This window comes from Carcharhinus amblyrhynchos, chromosome 13 (assembly GCF_965287045.1).
Source record: "Carcharhinus amblyrhynchos chromosome 13, sCarAmb.v2.hapA, whole genome shotgun sequence".
Taxonomy (NCBI): domain Eukaryota; kingdom Metazoa; phylum Chordata; class Chondrichthyes; order Carcharhiniformes; family Carcharhinidae; genus Carcharhinus; species Carcharhinus amblyrhynchos.
The window spans coordinates 57,048,216-57,074,813 of NC_137336.1; the positions used below are offsets into that span (position 1 = coordinate 57,048,216).

General features: G+C 38.7%; 1 protein-coding gene across 1 annotated transcript in view; it reads right to left on the reverse strand.

The window, feature by feature from the left end:
* Window positions 1-7,393: 7,393 nt before the first annotated feature.
* Window positions 7,394-26,598, reverse strand: part of LOC145351930 (lysine-specific demethylase 3B-like) — a 119,427-nt gene continuing 100,222 nt past the window's right edge. Inside the window, exons 20-27 of the mRNA XM_080201723.1 lie at window positions 26,251-26,341; window positions 26,034-26,164; window positions 24,686-24,805; window positions 20,944-20,967; window positions 17,152-17,291; window positions 12,109-12,285; window positions 11,188-11,322; window positions 7,394-10,658 (exon numbers count right to left, since the gene is read on the reverse strand). Coding sequence (XP_080057849.1) covers window positions 10,578-10,658; window positions 11,188-11,322; window positions 12,109-12,285; window positions 17,152-17,291; window positions 20,944-20,967; window positions 24,686-24,805; window positions 26,034-26,164; window positions 26,251-26,341 — 899 coding nt within the window. The 3' untranslated portion in view covers window positions 7,394-10,577. The remainder of the gene's footprint in view (window positions 10,659-11,187; window positions 11,323-12,108; window positions 12,286-17,151; window positions 17,292-20,943; window positions 20,968-24,685; window positions 24,806-26,033; window positions 26,165-26,250; window positions 26,342-26,598) is intronic.

Sequence of the window (26,598 nt, forward strand, 5' to 3'; positions counted from 1 at the left end):
AGCATAGTGGCACACTGGTTAGCACTGCTGCCTCCCAGTGCCAGGGACTCGGGTTCAATTCCAGCCTCGGGTGACTGTCTGGAGTCTGCACATTCTCCGTGTAGCTGCGTGGGTTTCCTCCGGGTGCCCTGGTTTCCTCCCACAGTCCAAAGATGTGCAAGTTAGGTGGATTAGCCATGGTAAACTGCTTCTTAATTTCCATAGACCTGAGGGTTAGATGGATCAGCCATGGTAAAAGTGTGGAGTGATGGGGTTAGAGTGGGGCAAGGGGGCCTGGGTAAGGTACTCTGCCAGAGCCAGTGCAGACTTGATGGGCCAAATGGCCTTCTTCTGCACTTTAGCGATTCCATGCTTCATTGAAGTGTCCTGATATGTTTTCCTTAAAGGTGCTATATGAATGCAAGTTATTGTTGAACACCCATAGGGATGATGTGTCGAGTGTTGCAATGTTTCTTTTTGGTTTCTAAGTGAATTACTCCATAACATCAGTGATTAACCAGCCCAGTTTCAGCCGATCCTTAACTACATAATGATTGGTCTGAGGTTCCCTGTTTTCTCATGGATCTAACATACTTTTTTGTGTGGAGCCAGTTTGAGTCTTACTTGTTCCAACAGTTTGTGCAAAGTATAACTTCTGCGATGGATACTCCACCCTAAGCCTTTCCAATAATCATGGTGACATCCATTTACACTAATCATCTTGGTTGCTTCAAATCCAGTCATCATTCTGGTTATGTGTTCTCTATGGTTATTACTATATGGGGGAAAATGTGTAAATATGTGTATTTAATGTATCATTAATAACAAGGCAAAATGTGGTCATTGTATAGCAAAAGCTCCACAATCATCAGAAACAGAATCAAGATGAGGTTTTATAATTTATGGTATACTGGTTCTCAAGGTAAACAGTTGAAAGTAGCATCATTCCATTCTCATGAAAGGTAAATATCCGTCTGATGTCAGGAAAGTCTCCAAAGGGGTCGACATTTGGTAAGGAATCTAGGAAAAGTAGTGAAGATATCTTTCCTGGTGTAGGTCAATAATGCCTCTGAAGTGGGCTTGCAAAACTAGCGTGGTCGAATTGTGAAGTTAAGGTATAAATGTAGCCTGAACTCCCAGAATTATCAGAACCAAAAGGAGTGAAGATCTCAGTGACTGCTTTTGGAGCCAATTCAAAGTTTTCACAATCCTCTCTGGCTTCATCAGTTTCAATGTGCCAAATGCTAAACTTGTACAATGTTCATTTGTATAAGGTACACCTATTCAGGTATAAAAAGACAGAAAATGCAAAATAAACTCAGCAGGTCTGGGAACAACAGAGTTAATTTTTCAGGTTAAAATAGTCCTGCTGAAGGAGCCACAGATGCTGCCAGGCCCGCTGAGTTTAGCCAGAACTTTCTGTTTCTATTCCAAATTTCTAGTATCCTTAGTATTTTACTTTTATTTTCCATCTCTCCTGGTGTTTGTTTCACTTTTGTTTGAGGAGATCTACCAAATTCTTGATGCATAAGCAGTGGATCCATGATAGAATGCATTCAGGTCTAAGGCAACCAGCTTCATCGGGTGCCCCTTACCTGGAAGGGGAACAGAGCAATTAGCATAAAATGATCCTGTGATTCAGGCACAACAACGTCTTCATCTTTGTTTCATACTCTGCTTGAAACTACAATGCAAACAATATAATGTAAACAAAACTTTGATGACTTGGGGAAATCCCACTTCTTGTTTAACTGACTTTTCTGGATTTAGACTGTTCCCATTCTGACTTTTAAATTCCTTTCTGCACACTAATCAGGCAGGTTCCTCCAAACTCTGTTTCTTTGCTCGTCTCAGTTCAAACAGTGAAGCTAAACAAATTCTCCACCTTGCAATCTTCATTTATTGACATGCAGCAAACTATAATTCCCGTTCCCAGGCTTTTCAAAAAAAAAACTGAGCATTTGAGGTCAGGCATTTTTCATGAGGGCACAGTAAGAAGTCTCACAGCACTAGGTTAAAGTCCAACAGGTTCATTTGGAATCACAAGCTTTCAGAGCGCTGCACCTTCATCAGGTGGCTCACCTGATGAAGGAGCAGCGCTCCAAAGGCTCATGATTCCAAATAAACCAGTTGGACTTTAACCTGGTGTTATGAGACTTCACTGCCCACCCCTGTCCAACACCGGCATCTGCAGATCATTTTTCACGAGGGTGGTCGTTGAGAATTTGGGGTTGTAATAAGACAAAACTGTCATTAGTGTGTAAAACTTCTGGTTTCTGCACAAGTGTAATTTAACATTGAAAGGCCAAAGTTGCTGTCAAGGTACACTGTTCCTCCAGTCTGCACTGTTGCTGGCTGTGCAAATGCAATCAATAGTCAGTGATTTGATCAGAACTTCATATTTTAAGATCCATTCTAATTGTAAAATCAATGAAAATGTTAATCTTATTGAATGAGCTTTTATAATGGTATTCTAAGTCATATGTACTTCTGAGCAACCTCTCTGGCTTTGAAAAGGAAATTTGATTGGTGTGTAATGTCATTCACTCTATTACATGGTAAAATTTCATTATTTTGCAATAAAAACTTTTTAAAAAAGTTTTTAGAATTTTACAGTATTTCACCATATACCTTAATATCATCTGTAAGTAATTATCTTTATTTTTGCTTTCTGTAAAATTATGAAAACTGGAATTATAATCCATAATTTTTACTTCCTGTTTGCTGTCTGTGAGAATTTTTCAATCTGATTGCCTCCTCAGCTTGTTTGATTATTTCATTTACCATACATCACAGATCCTCCCTTGACACCAAATTGATCAAAACAAATATTGAAATAGAAGAAATCAACCCTTTCCAACCCGCAAAATGCTTATGGGCAGTCTTTCTCAAAGTCAATGGCAAATATTGAGACATCATTGCTAACTGCAAAATCGAGGCCGTAACTGTGAAATTGCTCTTCCCTTATTGATAATTTCTAGATCAGTACCTGAGCAGGAATAGTTCTGCTGTGTGTGTGTGTGTGTGTGTGTGTGTGTGTGTGTGTGTAGTGTAACTGCAAGTTGTAATGTCATCTAGGGGATTCTGATGATTCAAATGTGGAATAGACATCAAGAAGCAAATTATGGGCTGTGATTTCATAAGATAATTTGGATTCAATTACACAGATTAAATTTCTATTTTCCTGACAACAGCAACTAGACTTCAAATGTATGCAATTGGACATAGTGTTTTGGGATGTCCTGAGGTCATGAAAGGTATGATACAAATGGGAGTTTTTTCTTTCCATATTATCACTAATGTGAATATACAGTGTCAGCTTGAATTTATACAACACCTTTAATATGGAAAAGTGTTTATCAGAAATAAATGAGAATTAAGAAAAAAAACTTGCTGTCCTATAGAGATTTCACCTTCACAAGAATTCAGTTTAATTTTTGTCAAGTACATGGCATTATCCTGCAGTGCTACTGGATAACCTGTCCTAATGGAAGAATTTTTATTAGTTTTCCAATTTAGCATTAAGAATGACAGATTAATTCTTCTCGGGTGAAGACTCATTCAAACCTTTCACATTTGTTTCCTTTCCAGTTAGCAAACTTCTGAAAAGAAATTGTTCCTATCTTTTGAACGTTAGCACTAATCAACTCAGCCAGGAAATTTTGCTTTTAACACATCTTTGGGAACAATGCCATTTGGCCTCCAAATAGCTTCAAAACTGTAAAGCTTTTAAAGTTTGCAGATCATCAGAACTCAGAAATGGGAACAATGAGGAGGATAGTAACAAGCCCCAGTAACATGAGTAACTAAGGAAATTTAATGCAGAAAAGTGTGGTACAAAGAATGAGAGACAATATTAACTGAATCATACAATTTTAGAGGGGTGCAGGAAGACAGGCAGCTAGAGGTGTATGCACACAAATCATCTATTGATCAAGGAATACAAAAGCAAAGCTAATGCTAAATGCAATACTAAACTTTTGTAACATCGGTTAAGCTTCAGCTGGAGCAGTGTTGAATTCTAGGCACCACACCTGAGGAAGGATATTAAGACCTTAGAGAGGGTGCAGAAAGATTAATAGAATGGTGCCAGGATTGTAGAACTTCAAACCCATGGAAGCTAGAGAAGCTGGAACTATTCTCCTTAGAACTGAGACTAAGAGGTTTGATAGGGGTGTTCAATATCATGGAACATAGAATGCTACAGCACAAACAGGCCCGTTAGCCCACAAGATATGCCAATCACATCTATACCTACCAAGCCGTAGAACGATCTGCAACTCCCAATCCCATTAGATCTCATACACTCATCCAGAAGTCTTTTAAAAGACCCCAGCTAGTTCGCCTCTACCACCACCGACAGCAGCCGATTCCACTCACTCACCACCCTCAGTGAAAAACTTACCCCTAACATCTCCTCTGTGCTTGCTTCCCAGCACCTTAAACCTGTGTCCTCTCGTAGCGACCATTTCAGCCCTGGGAAATAGCCTCCGAGAATCTACCCTATCTATTCCTCTCAACGTTTTAAAAACCTCTATCAGGTCACCTCTCAACCTTCGTCTCTCCAGGGAGAAGAGACCTAGCTCCCTCAACCTATCTTCATAAGGCATGCCTACCAATCCTGGCAGCATCCTTGTAAATCTCCCCTGCACCCTCTCAAGAGCTTCCACATCCTTCCTGTAGTGAGGCGACCAGAACTGCACACAGTACTCCAAGTGGGGTCTGACAAGGGTCTTATAAAGTTGCAGCATTACCTCCCGACTCCTAAACTCAATCCCTCGATTAATGAGGGTTGGTACACCATACGCCTTCTTGACCACATCCTCCACTGCGAGGCCGATTTAAGAGTCCTATGGACCTGCACCTTAAGATCCTTCTACTCTTCAACACAGCTAAGGCTCCTACCCTTGATATTGTTCTCCTTCATCCCATTGGTCCTGCCAAAATGGACCACTACACATTTATCCACGTTGACGTCCATCTGCCACTTCTCCACTCGGTCTTGGATCCTTTCTATGTCACGCTGCAACTTCTGACATCCCTCCAAACTATCCACAACACCACCAACCTTCATATCGTCGGCGAAGTTACTAACCCATCCCTCCACTTCCTCATCCAAGTCATTTATGAAAATGACAAACAGCAAGGGTCCTAGAACAGATGGTGTTGATAGTGTAAGGAGAAACTGCTTCCATTCATGGATGGGCCATAATCAAAGAACATAGATCAAAAGTAATCGGCTAAAAGAGCAACTGTGACACAAAGATATATTTTATGTACAGTGTGTTGTGATCAGGAAAGGTTGCTGCAGGCAGACTCAATAGTAACTTTCAAAAGGCGATTAGATAAATGCAGGAAAGGAAAGCTTTTTCAGGATTATAAAGAGCAGGAAAGTAGGAACAATTGTATAGTTTTTTTCAAAGAGCTGGCACAGGTTCAATGGACTAATACTTCCAATGCTATAAGATTCAATAACTGTCCAGATGTAAGAGCATCCAGTTGAGGCAAGCTCCTTTTAAGGAAATAGGCTGGAATAAATGTTAAGAGAAAATGTGACACAAGGCAATTGTAAAATTGTCTAAAAGCATACTTGTTGACTCATGATCGAAGATATTGACTGAACATGTTTAGATTCTGAAGACATTGGTGCCAGTCCTTAAGCAGAAATAATCTTTCCAGGACAGGTGGGATTTATTGAAATAGCCTTGGAGAAATGTCCTCTGGAAGAGTAATTAATGCTGCAGAGAAAATGTTTAAACTGATATTGTTTGGTTTTTCATATGTTCACTTTCTTTCTTTGGAAAATTTCTAAAATAGTGTGCCTGATTAAAAGTACAATGTGAACACTCCTTACATGACTGTTACTGTCTTTATAATAGGTTGTCTGTCCTACACGGCAGGAGGATTTGATAGGCTGCCACAGTCCATATGACAAGGGTGGAAGTTACCCCTGTCCACCAAGGCAGACTTATAAAAGACATATTTAGAAAATGCGATTTCAAATTGTTTGAGAATTTTGATGAACAAAACAAATTTAGAATGCAAGAGGTTATATTTGGCACTACTGATATTCACGCTCCACACAAGCCTCCTCCCACTCATTTTGAAAGGTTAATGGGATAGGAAGTTGACTAATAAACAAGGGGCAATAGTATTTCATGGATGGGAAACATGTAAATCGTATCAACGAGGAACCAAATATAAACCATTATTTTCCTGTTTCTAAGTTATTTTCTTCTAGACATTTTCTACTTGTTACATCCAACCTCATAGTTCTCCATCTATCTCCTCCCAAGAGCTGTCCAGATTGATGGTTTAGTGGACCATGTACTAACAGAAACAAACTTCCTTCTACCTTGATCCTTTTCTTCAAATACCTTTACCAAACTTTATCCCACCTACATTCATGACTTTCCTGACACTGTTGTTTTCTGGCTCAATCAACTTTTCACTTCGGGTGTAGTTCCCTTACACCCCACACTGTTCACCAAGATAGCCTGCAGGCTCTCTGCTATGTCTCTGAAACACTGGCTCAACCAGTTTTTATTCACCAACGCCTTATAGCGCCTGGTTGAACCTGTTCTCACTTTGAATTCTACTTCTTCCAAATGAAGTGTTACAACGGAAACCCTCCTTCATCCCAGCTGCACCTCTCTTTTTGTTATGTTCATCATCCCAGCACAAGTGGCAAGGTAGCACAGTTGTTAGCACTGCTGCCTCACAGCGCCAGGAACGCGCTTTCAATTCCAGCCTTGTGTGGAGCACATTCTCCCCATGTCTGCATGGGTTTCCTTCAGGTGCTCTGGTTTCCTCCCACATCCAAAGATGTGCGGGTTAGGTGGATTGGCAATGCTAAATTGCCCCTTAGTGTTAGGGGGACGAGCTAGGGTAAACGCATGGGGCTATGCGGATAGAGTCTGGATGTGATTGTGGTTGGTGCAGTCTCGATGGGCCAAATGACCTTCTTCTGTACCGTAGGATTCTATGATCCTATACCAGTACCATGAAAAGAATGAAAACAATTGAAACAGATTTCTTAACCATTATATAGGGACTTGCTAGAAAATTAAATTCTGTACAAGAAACACCACCAATGAAAGCAGAACCTATAAAATAATTTAAAAGAGAACAGGACATATTAAAAATTAATAGATGTGAGGATGAAACTAAACAGATAAATTACAACACTGGCATAGGCGAAATGACTGTGCTGGATCATTTATGATTATTTACCTATGATAACTTTCCTTCAAGCTACAATCCATGGATGACACCTTGCACTTTTGGAATAGTGGAGGTATTGAGGATATGATAAACTTCTCACTTGTGATGAGAATTGACCTGTGGATCTAAATTTCGCTGTTCTAAGAATCAGCAAATTTTAAATAAATTGAGACTAGAGACAAACTTATTTCTTTAAATTTTAATAAGAATATTGAAACCTAAATCAGCCCTTCACAAAATGCTTGCAGTAAATGAAGACAAAGTATTCTACATTATGTGACAGTATTTTTTTCTTCATTTTATCCTTTTATTAAAAAGTCACAACAGCATACATATCAACAAAAACATTGGATTTACGAATGGTACCATGGTACCTGCCCAAACAAAAAAAAATAAAAACATACTTCTAGAGACAGTTTTGGTTGTAAATACTGAATCTTGGAAGCAGTCTGTTTGGAAAAATAAACTGGTGGGTACTGTCAAATCTGCCTGAATGCCAATGCTGGAAGTCTGCCATATGCTTAAAGCTGTCATCAAGGATAATGTCTGCATTTTTGTATTCACATTTGCTTAAAGATCCAAAGTTAATTTTTTTTTTAAGAATTGCAGTGACTGACAAAAAGCGCCTCTGCACAAATCTTCATCAAAAGTATATATAAATGGCCAAAAAATCTGAATGAAACACACTGGAAGGTGCAACAGGCCAGTAAAACCTTTGCCACTGCATGTATTATTTCAAATAAAGGTTTAGCACCCCTTGCTTTCTTCTCAAGCATTGTTGTTAATAATGCAAACTTTGTTACAGTATTGAGTCTTCCTGCCTCTAGGAACTGTATTATCCATTAACAGTGTAGAGCCCAGAAGCAAAGACATCATTTCCGGCTTTTTTTTAAATCGAAACAGAAAGTTATGGCTCTACAGCATCCTGTCAACTTGCCCTACCAATAGGTTGAAGATCCTCATGTGGAAGTGAAGAATAATTACTATGTGGAAGTGGTTCTGATTGCCATCCTGTCATACATAGAAACTCAGCTAGCCAGGGACTGAAAACTAGGACAGTAGGGCAATTAACTGCATGGCTGCAAGACCAGACTTAAAAATCTTTAGGCAACCCCAGACTCCACAACCCCAAAACATATAAGGCAATTTTCCCAACAGCAATGGCTACCTGTAAACATTTTTAAACTATATATGATGAAAATCTGTGAATAATCTAATTTCACCCAATTTTTTGATGACTGTTCAGTTAATTTGATTTATATTCTTGGAACAGCCACCTTCCTAGTGAGGGTCAACCACCTTCCTGCATCCTGGCTCTACATTACTCCAACCCGGCCGAAGTTGTTTCTGCCATTCTATCCAACATATCCTTAGATTGATTCTCTTCACTGACAATGCAACATGAAAACTATCAACGTTAAAACAAAACTATTAACTCCCCAGTATAAAATCACTTATTTCACATTCTTGAACCACAGCAGGAATCATAGTCCACATTTAAGAATTTGCATTCCTGTGATCTAACCATTCATTCACAAAAAAAATATGCTTGGTAAAAGAATTGTCAGCAGTGTGCGTAATAAAAATAACCCCACACAGATGAATACCATTGTAACAGTCTAAAATGCCAATAAATGCCTCTTTGAAAAACTGTTTACAAATGGGAGAATATTTTAAGACTGCATATAGAAATATTAAACATTTGATGACAATCAATGGAACAGGAATCATCAGATCATCACATTTTAAAGTATTTTTTGAACTCCACATCCATACAGTTTTCCTCAGTTCTCTAAAAGGTATGGATAAAGGAGAATCCTGATTAGTCAAATTCACTCTAAACCACTCAATATTTGAACATTATGACCTCAAGTCCTCGTGGACAGGCATCAGATCTGTGGTGAAGCTCAGATGCAGTGAATGGAAATTAAAATTTAATGACCTAGTTTTGTTCAGTGTGATACAAAATTCACCTTTACACATCCCTGTGATTCTTGCTTTATGGTTCTGATATAAAACAAAGAGAGATGAGAGGACTAAAATAATATTTGGGGGTGGGGGAACAACAAATCAGAATTTTCTCAATGCTTCTCCATAATAGCTAAAATTCAGTTCTACAATATTATTTTTATAGCACAGTTGACTTCAGCTTAGTACTGAGATTTTGCTTTTTCACTCAGGACTAGAGTGTGGCAAGACTCGGCATTGATGACACCCAATTTCTTTCTTATTGCCTGATTTATAAAGTAGTGTCTGGCTCTTAAAAGTGGTAATTCTCTGGGCGTCCCTAGATTAAATTTCAATACCCGCGCAAGGAACTCATACCATTTCCCTGTGCTTACAGGGTCAGATTCTCTAGGCTTTATGATGCACAAATCCAGCAGCCAGAAGCAAAAGGAACGTGCTTCACAAAAATTGAAAGAAAAAAGTGTGACATATCCATTTGCCCGTGTCAGAAGGAGCATCATTTATAATTTCCAGCTAAAGGCAGCAGACTGCAGCAAACAGGTCAGAAGATTTTGTTTGAAGAGATTGCTCCATTGTATTGCAAAATAACGTCTGTTTTTTTAAATATATGAAGTTGGGACACAAAAATTCAACTTGAAAATGAAACAAACAAAATTATTTTTAAACAGTTCCATATTTCTGAAACCTTAATATCCACAGACCTAACCAGAAATCCAATTCCCCCTGCCACCTTGATCTGTGATTGCGGCCTGGAGGGGATGGAAAATGAATGATTCAGTGATCATTCTAAACTATAAACTGTAACATGTTAACTCATATCTCTTGACCTGATTCAGCAATTAGTTTATGATTCCAGTGAGGTCTGGCTGTAACTCTACGGATAGCTAATTACCATACAGAAACAGTTCAGAACCTCCAAGTGTCCGGAATGTTGTAAAGGCCTTTAGGAAAAAATAAACTTAAATAAAATCAGGGATCAGTGGATCATATCACTGTGAGCCAACAAAAAGACTTGTTGCCTTTCTGAACTTGCTTCTCATTCTGGGAACGAGTATGTTACATTTGTGGGCTTTGCTACGTCTACAAGATCCTTTCTCATTACCCCAGCACGTTGCATGTATATGGAAAAATTAAGAGGAAAGGGACTTCAATTTTATTTTAAATATAATCACTAACTCAGTGCGAAACTAACTACAATGTGACACTCTCCCAAATCCTCAGTTCCTACAGCTTGCTGCAGAACACAGCAAAACTGATATATATTCCACTGTGATACTGTGGTGCTGGACTTTTATTGAACATCTTATCTCCATCAAAAACAGCTTCCTTTTTTATTCGCATGTATTTCTTCATGAGCGTATGTTACAGAACAGTTCCTCTGAGTCTGATTTCCATTACAGGTGCCTCTATGACTTCGCCAGTCTAGGTTCCTCAGCCTTCAGTGTCCCAACTGCATCTTTGACAGCATGGTAGATAATGTTCTTCACCTGAGGACAAGAAACTTCATGCTAACTCATAGTCCACATAACTAGCAAGTCAACATACACAATACAAACATAAAGGAAAGGGAGAAAAGGGAACTATTTACTGTTTAAATTGTGAAATTACAATGTAGTCTTACATTTTTGTTCCATGACAGTATCCTATTTATTCAGTTTACCACTGATCGTTCCTTTTGCCAATTCAGCTGCAATCATATTGGGCCTTAGTCACTGTTCTACCTGCAAGCTGATTCTGTCAATCACTGCAGTCATGCTTAAATATCATATTATTTACAATTCAAAAAAAAGGCCTATAGGAACTGGTGTTCACTGTACAATTTCATTAGATCACAGCTTTCTTCCACTCTCATTCAGACTGGCTAAATATGATACTGAGTGGCCAAGACCAAACTGATTTGAGAGTAAGGCTTTCCCTTCCTGTTGGGGCTTTGCAATGTATTTATTTTCAATAGGAATATACTTCAGATCAAACAACTGCATTATTAATTGGAAGCATCTATTAATAATTCCATACCTGCAATTTATCTTCATGGTTGGTGTGGGTGTTTGAGAGGTGCCTGAATTCCTGAGTAAGACGGAAGCAGTGTTTGACATGTTCTGGAGAGACAAAGTCTTCAGCTACTTTGATACAGCTGTACAGATTGTGTACCTGAAGCAAAGACATACAGGCATTATCATATTTCATATGTCATAGAAAGGAACAGTCAGAACTCAAATAAAGAACAAGCAACAGCTTAATGAAACATGGCAACACAGTGGCACAGTGTTTAGCACTGCTACTTCACAGCCGCAGGGGCCCATGTTCAATTCTGGCCTTCAGTGATTTGCCTGTGTAGACGCTGCATGTTCTCCCCATGTCTGCTTTAGTTTCCTCCCACAGTTCAAAGATATGCAGGTTAGGTGAATTGGGCATGATAAATTGTCCATTATTGTCCAAAGATGTGTAGGTTAGGTAGATTAGCCATGGTAAACGAGTGGGACTATAGGGATAAGATGGAGGGGAGGGCCTAGGTGGGATGCTTTTTCGGAGTCAGTGCTGACTCGATGGACTGAATGGCCTCTTTCTGCACTCAATGATTTTATGGTTTTAAAACAACCAAAAATAACTGAAATGTCATTTAAGTCCAACTCTTAACTGGTATAGAATTTTTCTCTCCAGCAGGCTCAGACACACACAAATTATTCTTCTGGTAAAAACACTGATACATTAATTACCATTTATCAGAAAGATGTTGCCAATAAAATAATATTTGGCATATACAAATAAGTGTTTGTTGCTTCACATTACTTTGTGCATCAAATTATTTTCTGAATAGTTACAGCACCTCCTCTCACACTTTAAAAAGCTAATCCTTTCTCAACCTAATACTCAGTATAACTGACACCTTGTGGAACTCTTGGTTTTCCTTAAAATTCGGGAAGCAACAATCCTTACTTGGTGAGGTGCTCCTGCTGGGATAAAGACAGCATCCCCCAAGAATTGTACAATGGCCCAGCCTTGCACACCATACTCCTCATACAGTCGTTTCCGCAGAGTCTGATCTAGGTACCAGCTCTGGTCATGAATTGGATCATGGTCTGGTGGGTTATCTTGACCTTGCTCTTCAGACACCTGAGGGAGAAGCAACCACAGCAGTGTCCAATTTAAGTAAATAGGTCTTAACGCATGATTTTGAAATAGTAAACAGAAACTGAAAATGCTAAGCTGAAAGGAAGATAAGGTTTGACATTCCAACAGTAAATAATGACCAAGGCAGTTTAAGATGCTCTGCAGAGAAAGTAGGAACTGTGGTGAAAATACTGAAACCAGACAATAGGGTTCAACAACAAAAACGGATATTCGAAATGTGGTGGTATTAAAAGGAAATGAACTTTAGGAAAAGCTTTACTGCTTTAAAGGAGCAAAATGAAATGAATTCATCTAACTGGCTGACCAGAATAATTAGTGGGCCACACTGGTGGAAAATGGAAGCGCATCCACCACCTTCTTCCAGATTTAGAGATGTAACTCAATCCAACAGAAAAGGTTCAGCAATCTTCTTCATTTGTATATGATTATCTTTTTTGTAGCTAGCTGAACACTGAAGCACATATATCTACTGTATGAGGGTGCATAATTGTGAATGCTCATCTATGTCATAGGGTCATTGACTCATGCAGTCCAGGAGGAGGCCCTTCGGCCCACTGAATCTGTGCCAGCCATCAAGCACCTCTAATCCATTTTTCAGCAATTGGTCTGTAGTCTTCTATGCTACAGCATGTGAAGTATTCATCTAAATGCTTCTTGAATATTGTGAGAGTTCCTGCCTCCACCATCCTTTCAAGCAGAGTGTTCCAGATTTCCAGCACCCCCTGGGTGAAAAAGTTTTCTCTCAAATCCCCTCTAAATCGACACCCCCTGGTATTGACTCCTTTACTAAAGGGAAAAGATTCTTCCTATCTACTTTATGTCCTTCACAATTTTGTACACTGCAATCAGGTACCCCCTCAGCCTTCTCTGCTCTAAAAATAACCCCAGCCTAACTAGCCTCTATTCATAGCAGAAATGCTCCAGCTCGGGCAACATCTTGGTGCATCTCCTCTGTACCTTTGAGAGAGAGTTACACTATTATGTAAAGGAGCAAGATCTTTTCTCTTTAAATAATTTCCAAATATATGTTTGATAACTGGATTGTTAATTGTTATATGTTTGAATTTCTTAAGATTGGCTTCTGGAAAAAAATTCATAAAAAATTATATTTTCCACTTCAGAGCTTAGGAATGCTTTAAGGAGATAAGACAATCAATCCAAAAAAGTCATGGAATATGTCCATTAAAAGGAATGTGTAGACCTAACTTGATAATATAGTTCAAGCCTTTTTTGACCCAACTTGCTGAAGACCCAAAATTTATAACTTTCATCTGGTTCTTGTAAGCAATCAGCATGACATTTACAACTTACAGCTGATAGAAATTTTGGAGAATAAAGCTCATAGGCTTGCATTTGATAACTTATCTAGCAATCAGCATTGGGAAGGTCTAAAATAGAGATGCAGCTTTAATGAGCCAAACAAAGAAATGAGGGATGAATCAAAATAGCTTACTTGCTGTAATATTTATTGAGGAATATGAGGCACATTTGAAACTATAACGCAAAAAATAGAAGTTAAGTGTATGTCTTTGAGGAGTAACCATAGCATAAACAATGCTATCCTCAAAAAATGGATGAACAACATGGGTATGGAAGGTAGAATAAAACTATGCAAAGAATATCTGAAAATGTGTTGCAAAACATTTTGGATATATAATTAGGGTTCAAGATAGCAAAAGACATCAAATGTGACAAAATATATTTTCAGTAACATAACAGCAAAGGAATAGCTGCACAACAAGTCAGAATCCTAAATATTGTAGTAGTGATTCTGAGGAGCTGAAAATAATCAAAATACAATATGTATTGGAAACATTCACTAAATAGGTCAATGTTGAATTGGTACCCATTACAGTAGTAAATTGAAAGCACCAAATAACAGTATTAATCTTAACAAACTGAAGTTGACAGCTCTCCTGGATCAGAAGGCAGTATCATAGTACTGCTGAAGGAGATTAGGAAGGAAATTTGTGCCTTGGGAAAGAACAGGGTGTAAAAATTTACCATTCAAATTAAAATAACAATTTTGTTGAGTACCTATTTAGTAGTCACCCTGCAAACAGCATTCAAGAGAAATTTTAAAATGCCTTTTGGCACCAGTAAGTGAATGAAGAAAATATTTTATTTTAAGGGGATTCAATAGTTTACAATTTCTAACACAGACTCAAGCAGTAGAGGCCACTAGCCCCTTAAGGCCTGCCCTACCATTCAATATAATCATGGATGATTATATTGAATGCTCCTTTCCTGTGCCATCTTCCCATAGCTCTCTATTCCTTGATTTATCAAACATTTACCCACCTCCACTTCAAATACTTCTATTAATAGCCTCCACTACCCTTTGGGGTGAAGAATTCCAGAGATTCATTACCCTCTGCGAGAAGAAATTTCTTCGCATCTCAGTTCTAAATGACCAGCCGTTTATCTTGAAGCTCTGTCCCCTTGTTTGAGACTCTCCCACAATTGAAAACATCTCACCATCTTGAGGTTGTCAAGCCCCCTTAGGATCTTAATGTCTAAGTAAACTCCACGGAATACAGACCCAGACTATTTAGTCTCTCTTGAAAGGGCAACCCTCTCCCCCTAGGAATTAGCCCCGGTGAAGCTCCTTGAGACTGCCTCCAATGTTTCAATGTAATTTTTAAGGTAAGGGGACCAAACTATTCCAGGTGAGGCCTCACCAACATCCTGCGCAAAACTTCCCTATTTTTAAATTCCAACCCCTTTGCAATAAAGGCCAAAATGCTGTTTGTCTTTTTAACTATTTGTTGGACCTACCTGCTAGCTTTTTGAGATTCATGCACTAGAACACCTAGATCCCTCTGTGCTTTACTCACATGTAATCTCTCCCTATTTAGATAACAATCTGCCTCTGCCTTATGATTCCTCCTACGGAAGTGCATGATCTCATATTTCCCCATTTGCCAGGTTTTTGCCTAGTCTATCTATATCACGTTGCAGAATCACAATATCCTCATCATAACCTGCCCTTCTGCCTATTCTCATATCAGCAGCAAATTTGGAAACTTTACATTCTGTTTCTTCCTCCAGGAAATTAATGTAAATAATGAACAATTGTGGGCCGAGAACTGATCCCTGTGGTATTCCACTAGTTATATGTTTCCACTCTGAAAATGACCCATTTATTCCCATTCGTTGTTTTCTATGTGACAGCCAGTTTTCAATCCATGCCAACATACTTCCTCCAATTCCACGGCTTTTACTTTATGCACAGCTTCTTATGTGGCACCCACCTTGTCAAATGCCTTTTGCAAATCTAAATACACTGCAACTATAGGTCCTCCTCTATATACTCTCCCTGTTATAGCCTCAAAGAATTTGAACAAATTTGTCAGATATGATTGACCTTTCATAAAACATGTTGGCAAGGCTTATATAGAGCTTTCCTAAATGATTAGCTATTTCCTCTTTAATTACTGACTCCAGCATTGTGCCAATAATGTATGTCAAACTATATAGTTCCATGACTTCTGCCTGTCTCTCTTTTTGAATAAGGGTGTAACGTTGGCTGTTTTCCAATCTTCTGGCACCCTCCTGGAATTTAGCGAATTATAAAAAATTTCAACCAATGGGTCCAATATCTCTGTAGCCAGGGAGGTGATGGCCTAATGATACTATTGCTAGACTGTTAATTCAGAAATTTACCTAATGTTCTGAGGACTTGGGTTCAAATCCCACCACAGCAGATGGTAGAATTTGAATTCAATAAAGAACTTTGGAATCTGATGACAATGAAACTGTGTTGATTGTCATTAAAAAAAATCTGGTTCACTAATGTCCTGGGGAAGGAAATCTGCTGTCCTTATTAGGTCTGGCCTACATGTGACTCCAGAGCCACAGCAAAAGAGTTGACTCTCAACTGTTCTCTGAAATGGCCTAGCAAGCCATTCAGTTTCAACGGCAACTAGGGATGGGCAATAAATGCTGGCCAGCCAGTGCCACCCATGTCCAACGAATGAATAAAAAAAAGCCACTTCCATTAAAACTCTAGTGTGCATTTCATCGGGTCTTGATCACTTGTCCACCTTTAGTAACTTGAGTTTCTCTAATACTCTCTTCCTTGTGATTAGAATTTTTGTAAGTTCTACCATTTTCTCTGAAATCAGCCCAACTGAAATTATAGGGATATTTGAAATGTCTTCCACTGTGAAGACTGATGCAAAAAAATTATTTAGCATTTCTGCCATTTGTTTGCTGTTATCAATAAACCCACCTCGTTTAGATGTCCTACATTTACCTTAGCTGCCTGCTTCCTATCTATAAATCCATAGAAACCCTTACTATTTGTTTTATTTTGCATACAAGCTTTCTCTCAAAATTCTCCCTTCTTATAAGCTTTTTAGTCTTTTGCTGCTGGATCCTAAAAACGTCCCAGTGCTCTGGTCTGCCACTAACCACTAACTACTAACTTTTTATACCTTACTTTTCAATTTAACATTATCCTGGACCTCCTTTGTCAACTATGGATTTTGCCTCTCATGGAATCCCTTCAAAACTTCAAGTTCTACAGCCTTTCAGCACCTTAAACACCAACTCCCTATACCACCAGCACACCAAAGTTAAACTGTATAACACAGGCCAGAAACACTGCAGCAATTTGACTTCTTCGACTTGGAAATATTTTGCCATCCCTTCATCATTACTGGGTAAAAGCCCTGGAACTCTCTAACAGCACAGTGCATGCACCAACAGCATGAACCAGTAGCAGTTCACCACCGCCTTCACAAGAGCTAAAAATGATGTGGCCAGCTGCATCCTATGAACATATAATAAAAGCATTATATTTTGGCAACAGATGTTCACACTGAAGTTCAATGTGAAGCTCACCTTTCTGAGCAGCTCTCTTATCTTCTCAGCGTCTTTTGCTGCATAGATGTGCCAGAGTGCACCGGCCTTCTCTTTGCTTTTGTGAATTCTTTTCTTCGTCACCTCATCCACATCACCTTCCTCGATCGTCTTCATTACCTCTGATCACATACAACACAACAAATGCATGATACTTTGACTTATATGGTGTCTTTAACAGCAAATTACATTGCAAGGCACTGTAGAAGCAAATTAGAAATAAATGAATATTGAGACAAGATCAAGGTATTCGGAACATTGACCAAAAGATGTGTCGAAAGAAATGGGCGTTAGGAAAGTCATGAAGGAGAAACAGGGAAATAATGAGGGAATGTGGGCCTATGTAACCAAAGCCATGGCTGCCAACAGTGGGACATGAGATTATCTCACTAGAGATTGCAGAGAGGGGACTGGTTACATCATGAAAATATTTAAATATCTATAGGTCAGCTAGATAGTCAGTATCTTTTCCTAAAAGTAGAAGACTAAGGGGCATAGGTTTAAGATGAGAGGGAAGAGATACAAAAGGGTCCAGAGGGGCAATTTTTTTCATACAGGCTAGTGAGTGTCTGGAACAAGCTGCCAGAGGTAGTAGTAGAGGCAGGGTACAATTTTGTCTTTTAAAAAGCATTTAGACTGTTTCATGGCTAAGATGGGTATAGAGGGATGTGGGCCACATGCAAGCAACAGGGATTAGCTTAGCCGTTTCAAAAAAAGGGCAGGATGCACAAATTGGGCCGAAGGGCTTGTTTCCATGCTGTAAACCTCTATGACTTTATGAAATACAGTGATGAGAATTTAAAATGGAAGTCTGAGAGGGGTCAGTCAATATAGGTCACCAAGGACTGACACAATGGGAAATGTTCCTTTCAGTTATTTTTTTTCCTGAGTACAAGTGATTTAAGTGCACAGTTTGCGTGGTGACTTACAGGTTTTTAGGCAGCCAAACAGCTTGCTCGTGATAGGTGACCAGGACATGCTTAGGATAGGACAGAGGAAGCTGAATCTTGGACAAATTCAAGGTGGAGGCTGGACAATTGGTAAGGAGAGCACTGGAATGGTCAAGTCTGGAGGTGACAGAAGTATGGTAGAGTTCAGCAGATAAACTGAGATGGGGTAATGTTTCAGAGATAGTAACACTGCACATATATAGCAATGGGAAGGTACTGAGATTAGATCTTTGGGCAACTCCAAGCACAGGAAAATAAATAATTGACAAGTACAGCCAGAGGAACCGTGAGGGCAGCTAGAGGATGATATAGTCAAACATTTTAAAGATTGTAGAAAGAACAACAAAAATTAACGTACACTGGCTACAGAGGTCATTTGGGTTTTGTGATTTGAAAAGGAAACTGCAGGAAAGATGAACACTGCTACGGAGAACAATATAGTCAAGAACTTCAGAGTGGAAAGGAAGATTTTAAATAAGAAGCTAGATTACAAGGACAGAGGGATATAGGATGGGTAATTTGAGGCAATGGTAATAAATTGAAAGGGATGGAAACTGCAGTTGAAAAGCGAGGAACCAATTACAGTGTCAGCTAACATGTAGGCCAGGAAGAAAGTTGAATGCTCTACAATTTAGTGGGCTGGAGGAAGCAGAGACAAAAAGGATAGAGTGGACAAGAGGGAAATGAGAATCTGTGCTGAGGAAAGGAGAAACCATGGAAAGGCCTGGATTGGTTGGGAAGGTGGAACAGTAGAGTCAGTGGAACAGGTGAATTCAATCATGGTGACAATATAATATTTAACTACATCATCCTTCAGCTACCCTCATGGTTTCTCTGGCTGCATTTGTCAATTATTTATTTTCATGCGCTTGGACTTGCCCAAAGACCTAATCTCAGCACACTTCTTATTGCTATGTGTGTGCTGTGGCATGTCAGCAACATCACATACTTTCACATGTTGCTGGGAGTAAAGGTAAAGGGAGAAGGGGAGATGAGTTTAAGTATTAGTATTGTAGAAAAGAAGCTTGGGCTATCTTTACTTGCCACGATAATCTCAGATATGTAGTATTTTAGCTGAGAAGAGACCCAATAGTGCCTGATGCAGTCCACAAGTGCATTTGTATGCCAGGTACACTAATTTGCACTCCTTGGAGAGTGGAGATGATAACCATTTCTGGGAACAACTGGGATGGGAGACAGTAAAAAATTGCTTAGGTCAGAAGTGACCTCTTCTGTTAATCGGAACTTAACGTGTCTAAGAGCACAACAGGTGCCTTCAGGGAGGTGGCCTTTAATAGGAGTAGGAAAGTTTATATGAAGAGAAGTTTTGGGAGAACAGAAAGGCAATGAATTCAGAGTTGAGGGACAATGGAAGCTGAGATGGAGAATAATGAGGATAAGGAATCACCCAGTGCATGAGGGAGGAAACCTCTTAATGGATGGAGGAAGAAATGATTTAGTTCTAACAGCCCTAACAGCACAGCATTTATGCCAGAAAAATATTATGGAAAATAATCAGGAAGGAGGCTTTATTAAGAGGTATGGTGTCATCACTACTTATGATTGACATTTTAGTCCAAGTCAAGATGTGAATATAATTATTCACAACAGGGCAGAGGATGGCATGGCCCAAACTCAAAAGTGATCAAATATTGTGGACAGGCCAATCCCATCACTGATACAATGTTATTCAATATCTGACAATTTGTAACTTTAACCTGGAAGTTTGGGGCTTATTTAGCAAAGAAACAATCTAATCATTTGCACCATATCTTGGCTACACTGACATGATAAAAATTCAACTGCTGCAACTGAGCTACATTGAACAGCAACTGTAGACAAGACTATGAATTGGACTCCTTGAAATAATAAACTGAAAGTTAAGACATGAGCTTTAATTGCAGCAACATGCTAAAATGCTGTTAAGCTAATACACTAAAAGCTAAATATTATAAGTGGTTAAGCAATACAAGACGCGAACTCGAAGGTACAAATATTGGTTTTATATCTGATTCCCAGTATTAATTATAATTGACCAAATAACCATTGCTGTTCTATATAGTTTTGCACACTCAATATCATAACTAAGCTCCACACAACTGGTGAATTATTCGTATAGAATAAAAGTCATGAATTAGTGAGTCAGGAAGATGTGATTACAGACAGCTACTCAAAGCATTTACCTGACATACACACTATAAAACAAAAGCAGAAATATGGAAAGAACCTTTGACTTTGCTTCATTTGGCAACTACCAGGTTCTCTGACCAATTAAGTACAAATTTACTTTTCTACAAGCCTCAAATTCACAATCCGCTTTGCCCAGGTTTTTGAAATTTAAATAGATAAACGGAAAAAGCAGATATTAAAGCTTTTGAGAAACACAAGACAAGATTAACGAAGATTAATATTAAAGTGCAAATATAAAGCATACTTAATGTTATTCAGAAGTTAAATATGTGACAGGACACTGTATCAATATAAGGATGCAGAGATTTTACTCAAGATACAAATTTAAGTCTCTCTGAACTGAAAGGCCAATCGCAGAGCTGCAAAGGGAACACTGAACTCACAATTAAACTTTGAATAACCTGGCATGTCTCAAGCACAAGAAAATTTCAATAAATACATTAAATTATTTGCTTAGGTGAGTGAAGAGATTGTTGTATTATTTTCAGAGACATCTACAGTAATAAAGGTATTTGCAATCTACTTCAGAAATGTGCCACCACCGCCTGATCTTATGAGTTATGGAAAAAAAAGAAACAAGAGAAGCTACTGCAGCGTACTACATGCCTCAAAAACAGAATGAAAATGCACAGACCTGTTACTCCACTGCTGTCTGAATCTGTGAAGGAGAAAATTAATCATGTAACTAAAACAATGAAATCAATTATCTAAAATGAGCCCAACCCCACAAAAATATTAAAGTTCTAGAGCTTCCCACATAATTCACTTGACTGAAGATCATTCCAGTAGTATTTTAGGGCTCTACTGCCAATCTTTGCCCTTCTAAAGGTGCTGCCATCTTGCTGGAACACAATGGCAATGTTCCACAAACACCAGTTGGCACCCTGGGAAGTGGTGGCTATTCTTGCATTAGCCTCGTGGGGAGTGTCAGCTAGCTACACAGCCACATCCATAGCCTTACATGATTTATCCAAAATTAACAATTTCCCAATGCAAAATATGCAACTTGAATGTATTATTCCCTCGGATTAAATGCAAGACAAAAGTAGGAAACGAAAAAATCCCACCAAGCTTATCCTCCTTCTAACTCAGACAGCTCATAATGATAGATTAAAACAAATGCAAAATTCTATAGCCATCTATCAGGGCCTCTGATTCACTGTAAAATTTATATTCCGGTTTATTAATTGGGAATCTATAATTTTTATTAGTATTTCGAGAATTGCATGTGACAATTCCACCTTTTGTTTTTAGTAAAAAGAGCAAGTCAGTGGCTTTGAACATGGCAACGAAAATGATGAGAAAAATAGGACTGATGAGAAAAAAAAGTACCACATCACTGAACAATGAAATTGCTATAACATTCTCCAACTGGCAAAATCAATAATAAATACTTTCAACAGATGTTCATGTTCTTGATTAGTGCAGGTGTAGGTTTCAATTTTTACTAAAGACATGGTTGAAGTTGCAGTGAGGTGGCACTGGAGAATATGCTTTTGATGAGGGGCGGTGGCACAAATAAGTCTTGGTCTCCAAGATTCCAAAAAAGTACAATTCATTTTGTAACCTTCAACACAACATGGAAGAGGGTACGATGTTTAGCTGTATCCCAAACATTTCAGAATCTTAAATAGCAAATGCCTCATAACTGCTCAGACTTGATGGTGACAACAACACCATCACTCTACTGACTGACATAAGATGACTGATATTTGTATTCTGGAAAAGTTTCTGGAACTAAATGCGTTGCCATGATATTAGTCAACAAGATCTTAGATTTTGTGATCAAAATTCAACATTCCAAGCATATTAAATTATCGTGTTTACTTCCAATTAATCAATCAGCTAAAAACAATAAATAGTAACCTCTCTGTCCTGGATTTAAGGTGCATAAGTAAAGATTAAGGCCTGCGCTCACTCTTTAATCCTATTACACTTTTTATAGCAGCTGTAAACTGCTTTCTAATTTCATCTAGGAACCTAAATATCCTGAGTTTTAAACAGTTCTAATAATAACCATTTTTCTGACATTTTTCCATTGAACATTTCTCATCAAATTTTATTAATTACATCAGCATTATACTGAAGCGCAAGCTAAGTGGTCTCACAACAAATGGATTAGATCAGAGCTATCCAGCCGTGCCACATTCAGTCATGAGTGGTCATGAATAATTAAACAATGAGCCAGAGGAGAAGGTTCCACAAATATCTTCATCCTCTTTGCATCACTACAAAAGAAAAAAGTGAGCATTTGCGATCATCTTCAGCCAGAAGTGACAAATGCTTGATGCTCCTCAACCTCCTCCTGACATCCCAACATCACAGATACCAGTTTTAAGCCAATCCAATTCATAACACACTTGAAAGTTTGCTGTCAGCACTCTAATCCACCTCTTGAAAAAAAAATTCAACCCAAAAGGAGATTAAGAGATGTTGAGGCTGCAGAGAACAGTACTTGGTTATATGGGGTGAAATTTTTCAAAAAGATTTTGAAGTATCATAACAACGTGAAAATGGGGAGTGTTCCATGTTGGTCTTTCGGGCGAGTTGCAATCTTCAGGCACTCTGTCAGTTTTGTGCAGGGCACCCCGATCTACTAGTGCACCAGGAGACCTCCTCCCACAGATATCCCCTATTGTTGTAGGCATTGTCATCAACCCAGCACCCACACCCAACCATGGGATGCTGGCATCATGATTCTCCTTATGGGTCCATCAGTGGACCCCCAATATGCACTTCCGATGATATCTCACGACCCCCTTCTGCAATCCACCCCTCCACAATCCCCGCCTTGCAAAGCCCACCCTTGCACGACTGCCCCCTGCAGTGATCCCCCCGCCCCTTCACGGCCATTCCCCTTGCAGAAATCCCCCCACTTTGCACAACCAGCCCCTGCATAAGCCCCCTGTTACTGTGCAAACCACTCCGTCCCACACCCATTCAGGTTCCATTCCCTTGGCACTGCCCCGGATAACTTATGATGTCTAACTGGGCACTGCCCAGCCATGCTCCCACCTGCCTGGGAGCTTCAATACACTTCAACCAACCACGCACCCCGCCCCCTCCCCCCATCCCACCCACCCCCCAACCCCGGTGTTGCCATAGTGCCTGGACTCCACTACTACACAGCAGTAGTGATTCTTGTAGGCATGACGTCTTGCCAGGCCATGTTGAACACTAAGTAGATTTAAATGTAGTTATTTTTATGTTAATAGGCCTCGTGCCCAGAAGCTGTTCTCGCTGGCAAAGCAAGGCCGGACGATAGCAATCCATTTGTGCCCTATCTCCCCAGCTCACGACACTGAACTGAACACTCAACCAATGAATTGAGCCAGTAAAATTGTGGTTTTGAGGGATACATTGGCGGCTTGTTTCAGTAGTTCTTTCATCTATCAGATCACTTTACATTCCAAATTTTAAGAAATAAAAGTTACCGTGATATAAAATGTAATTATGACAGGTACAGATGTCTTTTAAGATCATCTTTAATTAAATAATCACAAATTTCTGATTTCAGAAGGATTTTCTTTGAATTAAGGTAAAGGATATTTATTATACATTGTAATTTCTCCTGACTAGAATGGCTGAGATCAAATCATTTCTCAACTTCAGTATTTTCTGAATTGTAGAATGACCTTATCATGCCTAACCACAAGCCTATGAAAGGAAGACATTGTAAATATAAACTTATTACCGGAAACTTAAACAGTGATAAGACATTATTGATTATAAAGCAGCAATAATTTTTTTTTAACTAATCTCAAGTACCATATAATTTACCATGTTTCCACTCCCAAAATGTTGCCATGAGTTACTTGGGTCTGGAGAAAAGATTTCTACAGTTGGAGAGTTACAGTACATTTGTGGAATAAGTTGCCAGAGAAACTACTGAAGAGAATAATACAAACAGATCCAAGAAATAAGTAAACAGATTCTGGTGGATAGAAGGGCAGAGAGATATGGTGAGAAGGTGGCAGATAGCCCTTGAACCAACAAATTTTGTAGTCACATAATGTGACTCCAAGCTAGTATCAGAAAACAGTGTTCCACTGGGATTCGTCCTCCTTTCACTTTCATGATACCTACTTTTCATTCTTCTTGTTATCAAACACAGGGTTCTTCACATGACATGGAGCTATACCGTGTATAAAGGAATACTCAGTTTGGAAGTACTGTTTTTACTTTTCCACATAAATGAAGGAGCTCAAATTCACCACTGAAGCCATGATTTAAAGTTAATTCTACAGAAAAACACAAGGTACAGTGTGCCTTCAGAAAATGCTGCAGAATGTAAGGCACTATTTTACATGTATAATGCAGCATCACATTACAGCAAGTTCTCTACCATTGAAACCGAAACTGCTAAACGTACTTACCTTCTTCATGGTTGTTCTCTCCTAATGGTATACCAACATAAACCATCACATTAACTGCATCAGACACATCCAGATGGAGGTTGGTTGTTCCAACTTTTCTATCTTCTGTTGTTATCAGCCCTAATGAAGAAAGACAGTGCATTTCAATTATTTTTAATTCAATTCTAGTGCCACATACAATTAACAAGATCCATTAGTGTCAGTGCCAGATAGGCAGCAAATACTCTTTGAACTGAATAAAATATCGCCCAGATGTTTAACTTACTTAAAATTACTTTTCAACCAAGGTCATAAATAGTTGACCCAAAGACAGAAAATGCTGGAAAACTGAGGCAGGTCTGACAACATCGGTGGAGAATATAGAGCTAACATTTCAAATCTGGATGATCCTTCATCAAGGCCCACAAATAACTGAAGAAATTTACTAAGAATATGGAAGCTGTGAGGCAAGGAAAAACCTAACAACGATGTTGAATAAATAGAAAAATTTATGTTTGAGTCCCAGGTTTGCTCGCCTTTAGCCAAACCCAACAAAGTACTCCAGTTGGAACATTCAGAGGAGACAAGACAACTATACAAGATAAAATAGACCAGATCTACAAAACAGATCAGTACTTATAGTAAATGCAAATAATTCTCCATGCCACCTTATTAAATTCAGAGCAACATTACCTAAACAGCTTATTTTTAGAACATGTTTTGCAGCTCTGTGCCATAACCTAGACAGAAAAGATGTGACGTTGAAGTATAAATCTCAATTAATCAGCTGAGAAGAATATCAGCAATCTACACTGCTTTGGATGTAATGTCTTTTTCTATATCATCTCACGTTGGGTTTCCTGTCACAATTTAAATCATCTTCCAATAAATCTTACAGGAGAGACATATATAAAGTGTGATTTGCTTTTAGTCAATGGGAACATAAGTTCCAGCAAGTTGGATGTTATTATTAGCTAACTGTCCATCTCACTTAGACAATATTCTGCGTCCACCATTTACACCTGAGCGAATTACTGCCTGCAACGATTCCTGGGCATAGCAAAGCTTCTCTTCCAAGGTTTAAAAATGAACTCAAACATGCACAAAATAGTACATTATTTAGAACACAATACCCATAAGTTAAATATTACACATTAATAGAATGCATAAGTTGATGTAACATGCAAGTATGTCCTGCCAAATTCAAGGTTTATGCAAGCAAAAGATCTGACTCAGATCAGAATCTGTAGTCATCTGTCAGGATGCATGCACAAAAAATTAAACTAGGTTTGTGAAAGGCCAGGAATTAAAATGTTGATATGCCTGTGCTAAATCGAGGGAAATTATTAACACAATTCACAATACACACCATATGCGTTGTACATCTTTGGTCCTAGGTCAGGCCGCACAAAGTAGTTTGGGAGCCTTGAAGCCAGGTTTAATCTTCCATCTCTTTTTGTGTATTCAGGTAGAGGGAGGTTGTTCATCAAATCATCAAACCTGCAAAATAAGAAATAAGAGGATAACTTTTTTGCATCTGTAATACAAGGACCTGAAGATGTTAGCATTCGTGCAAATTTTGTTACCTTGTTGGCATCATGTCTCTGAAGTCTTCACCTGGAGGCCAGTCTTTGAGCTTCAAAACCATTGGTTGTCCTCCTTCAGACTTCAAGCGTTCTGTGGCACGAAAGTATAATTCAAATTGGACATAAAGAATTTTAATAAGTGATCATGGCCCCACCAAATTTTTATGTATTTATCTGTATTAAACAATTTGAATATTTGCTAAGTATGACCTCCCTTATTCAAGGGCAGCTCAACCTCAATATACAATTTATGCCAAAGAAACTACAGGGATATGATTCCATTATGGGAATGAATATCATATATTTACAATATCGTAAGATGAGACAGACCAATTAAATTGATAATTG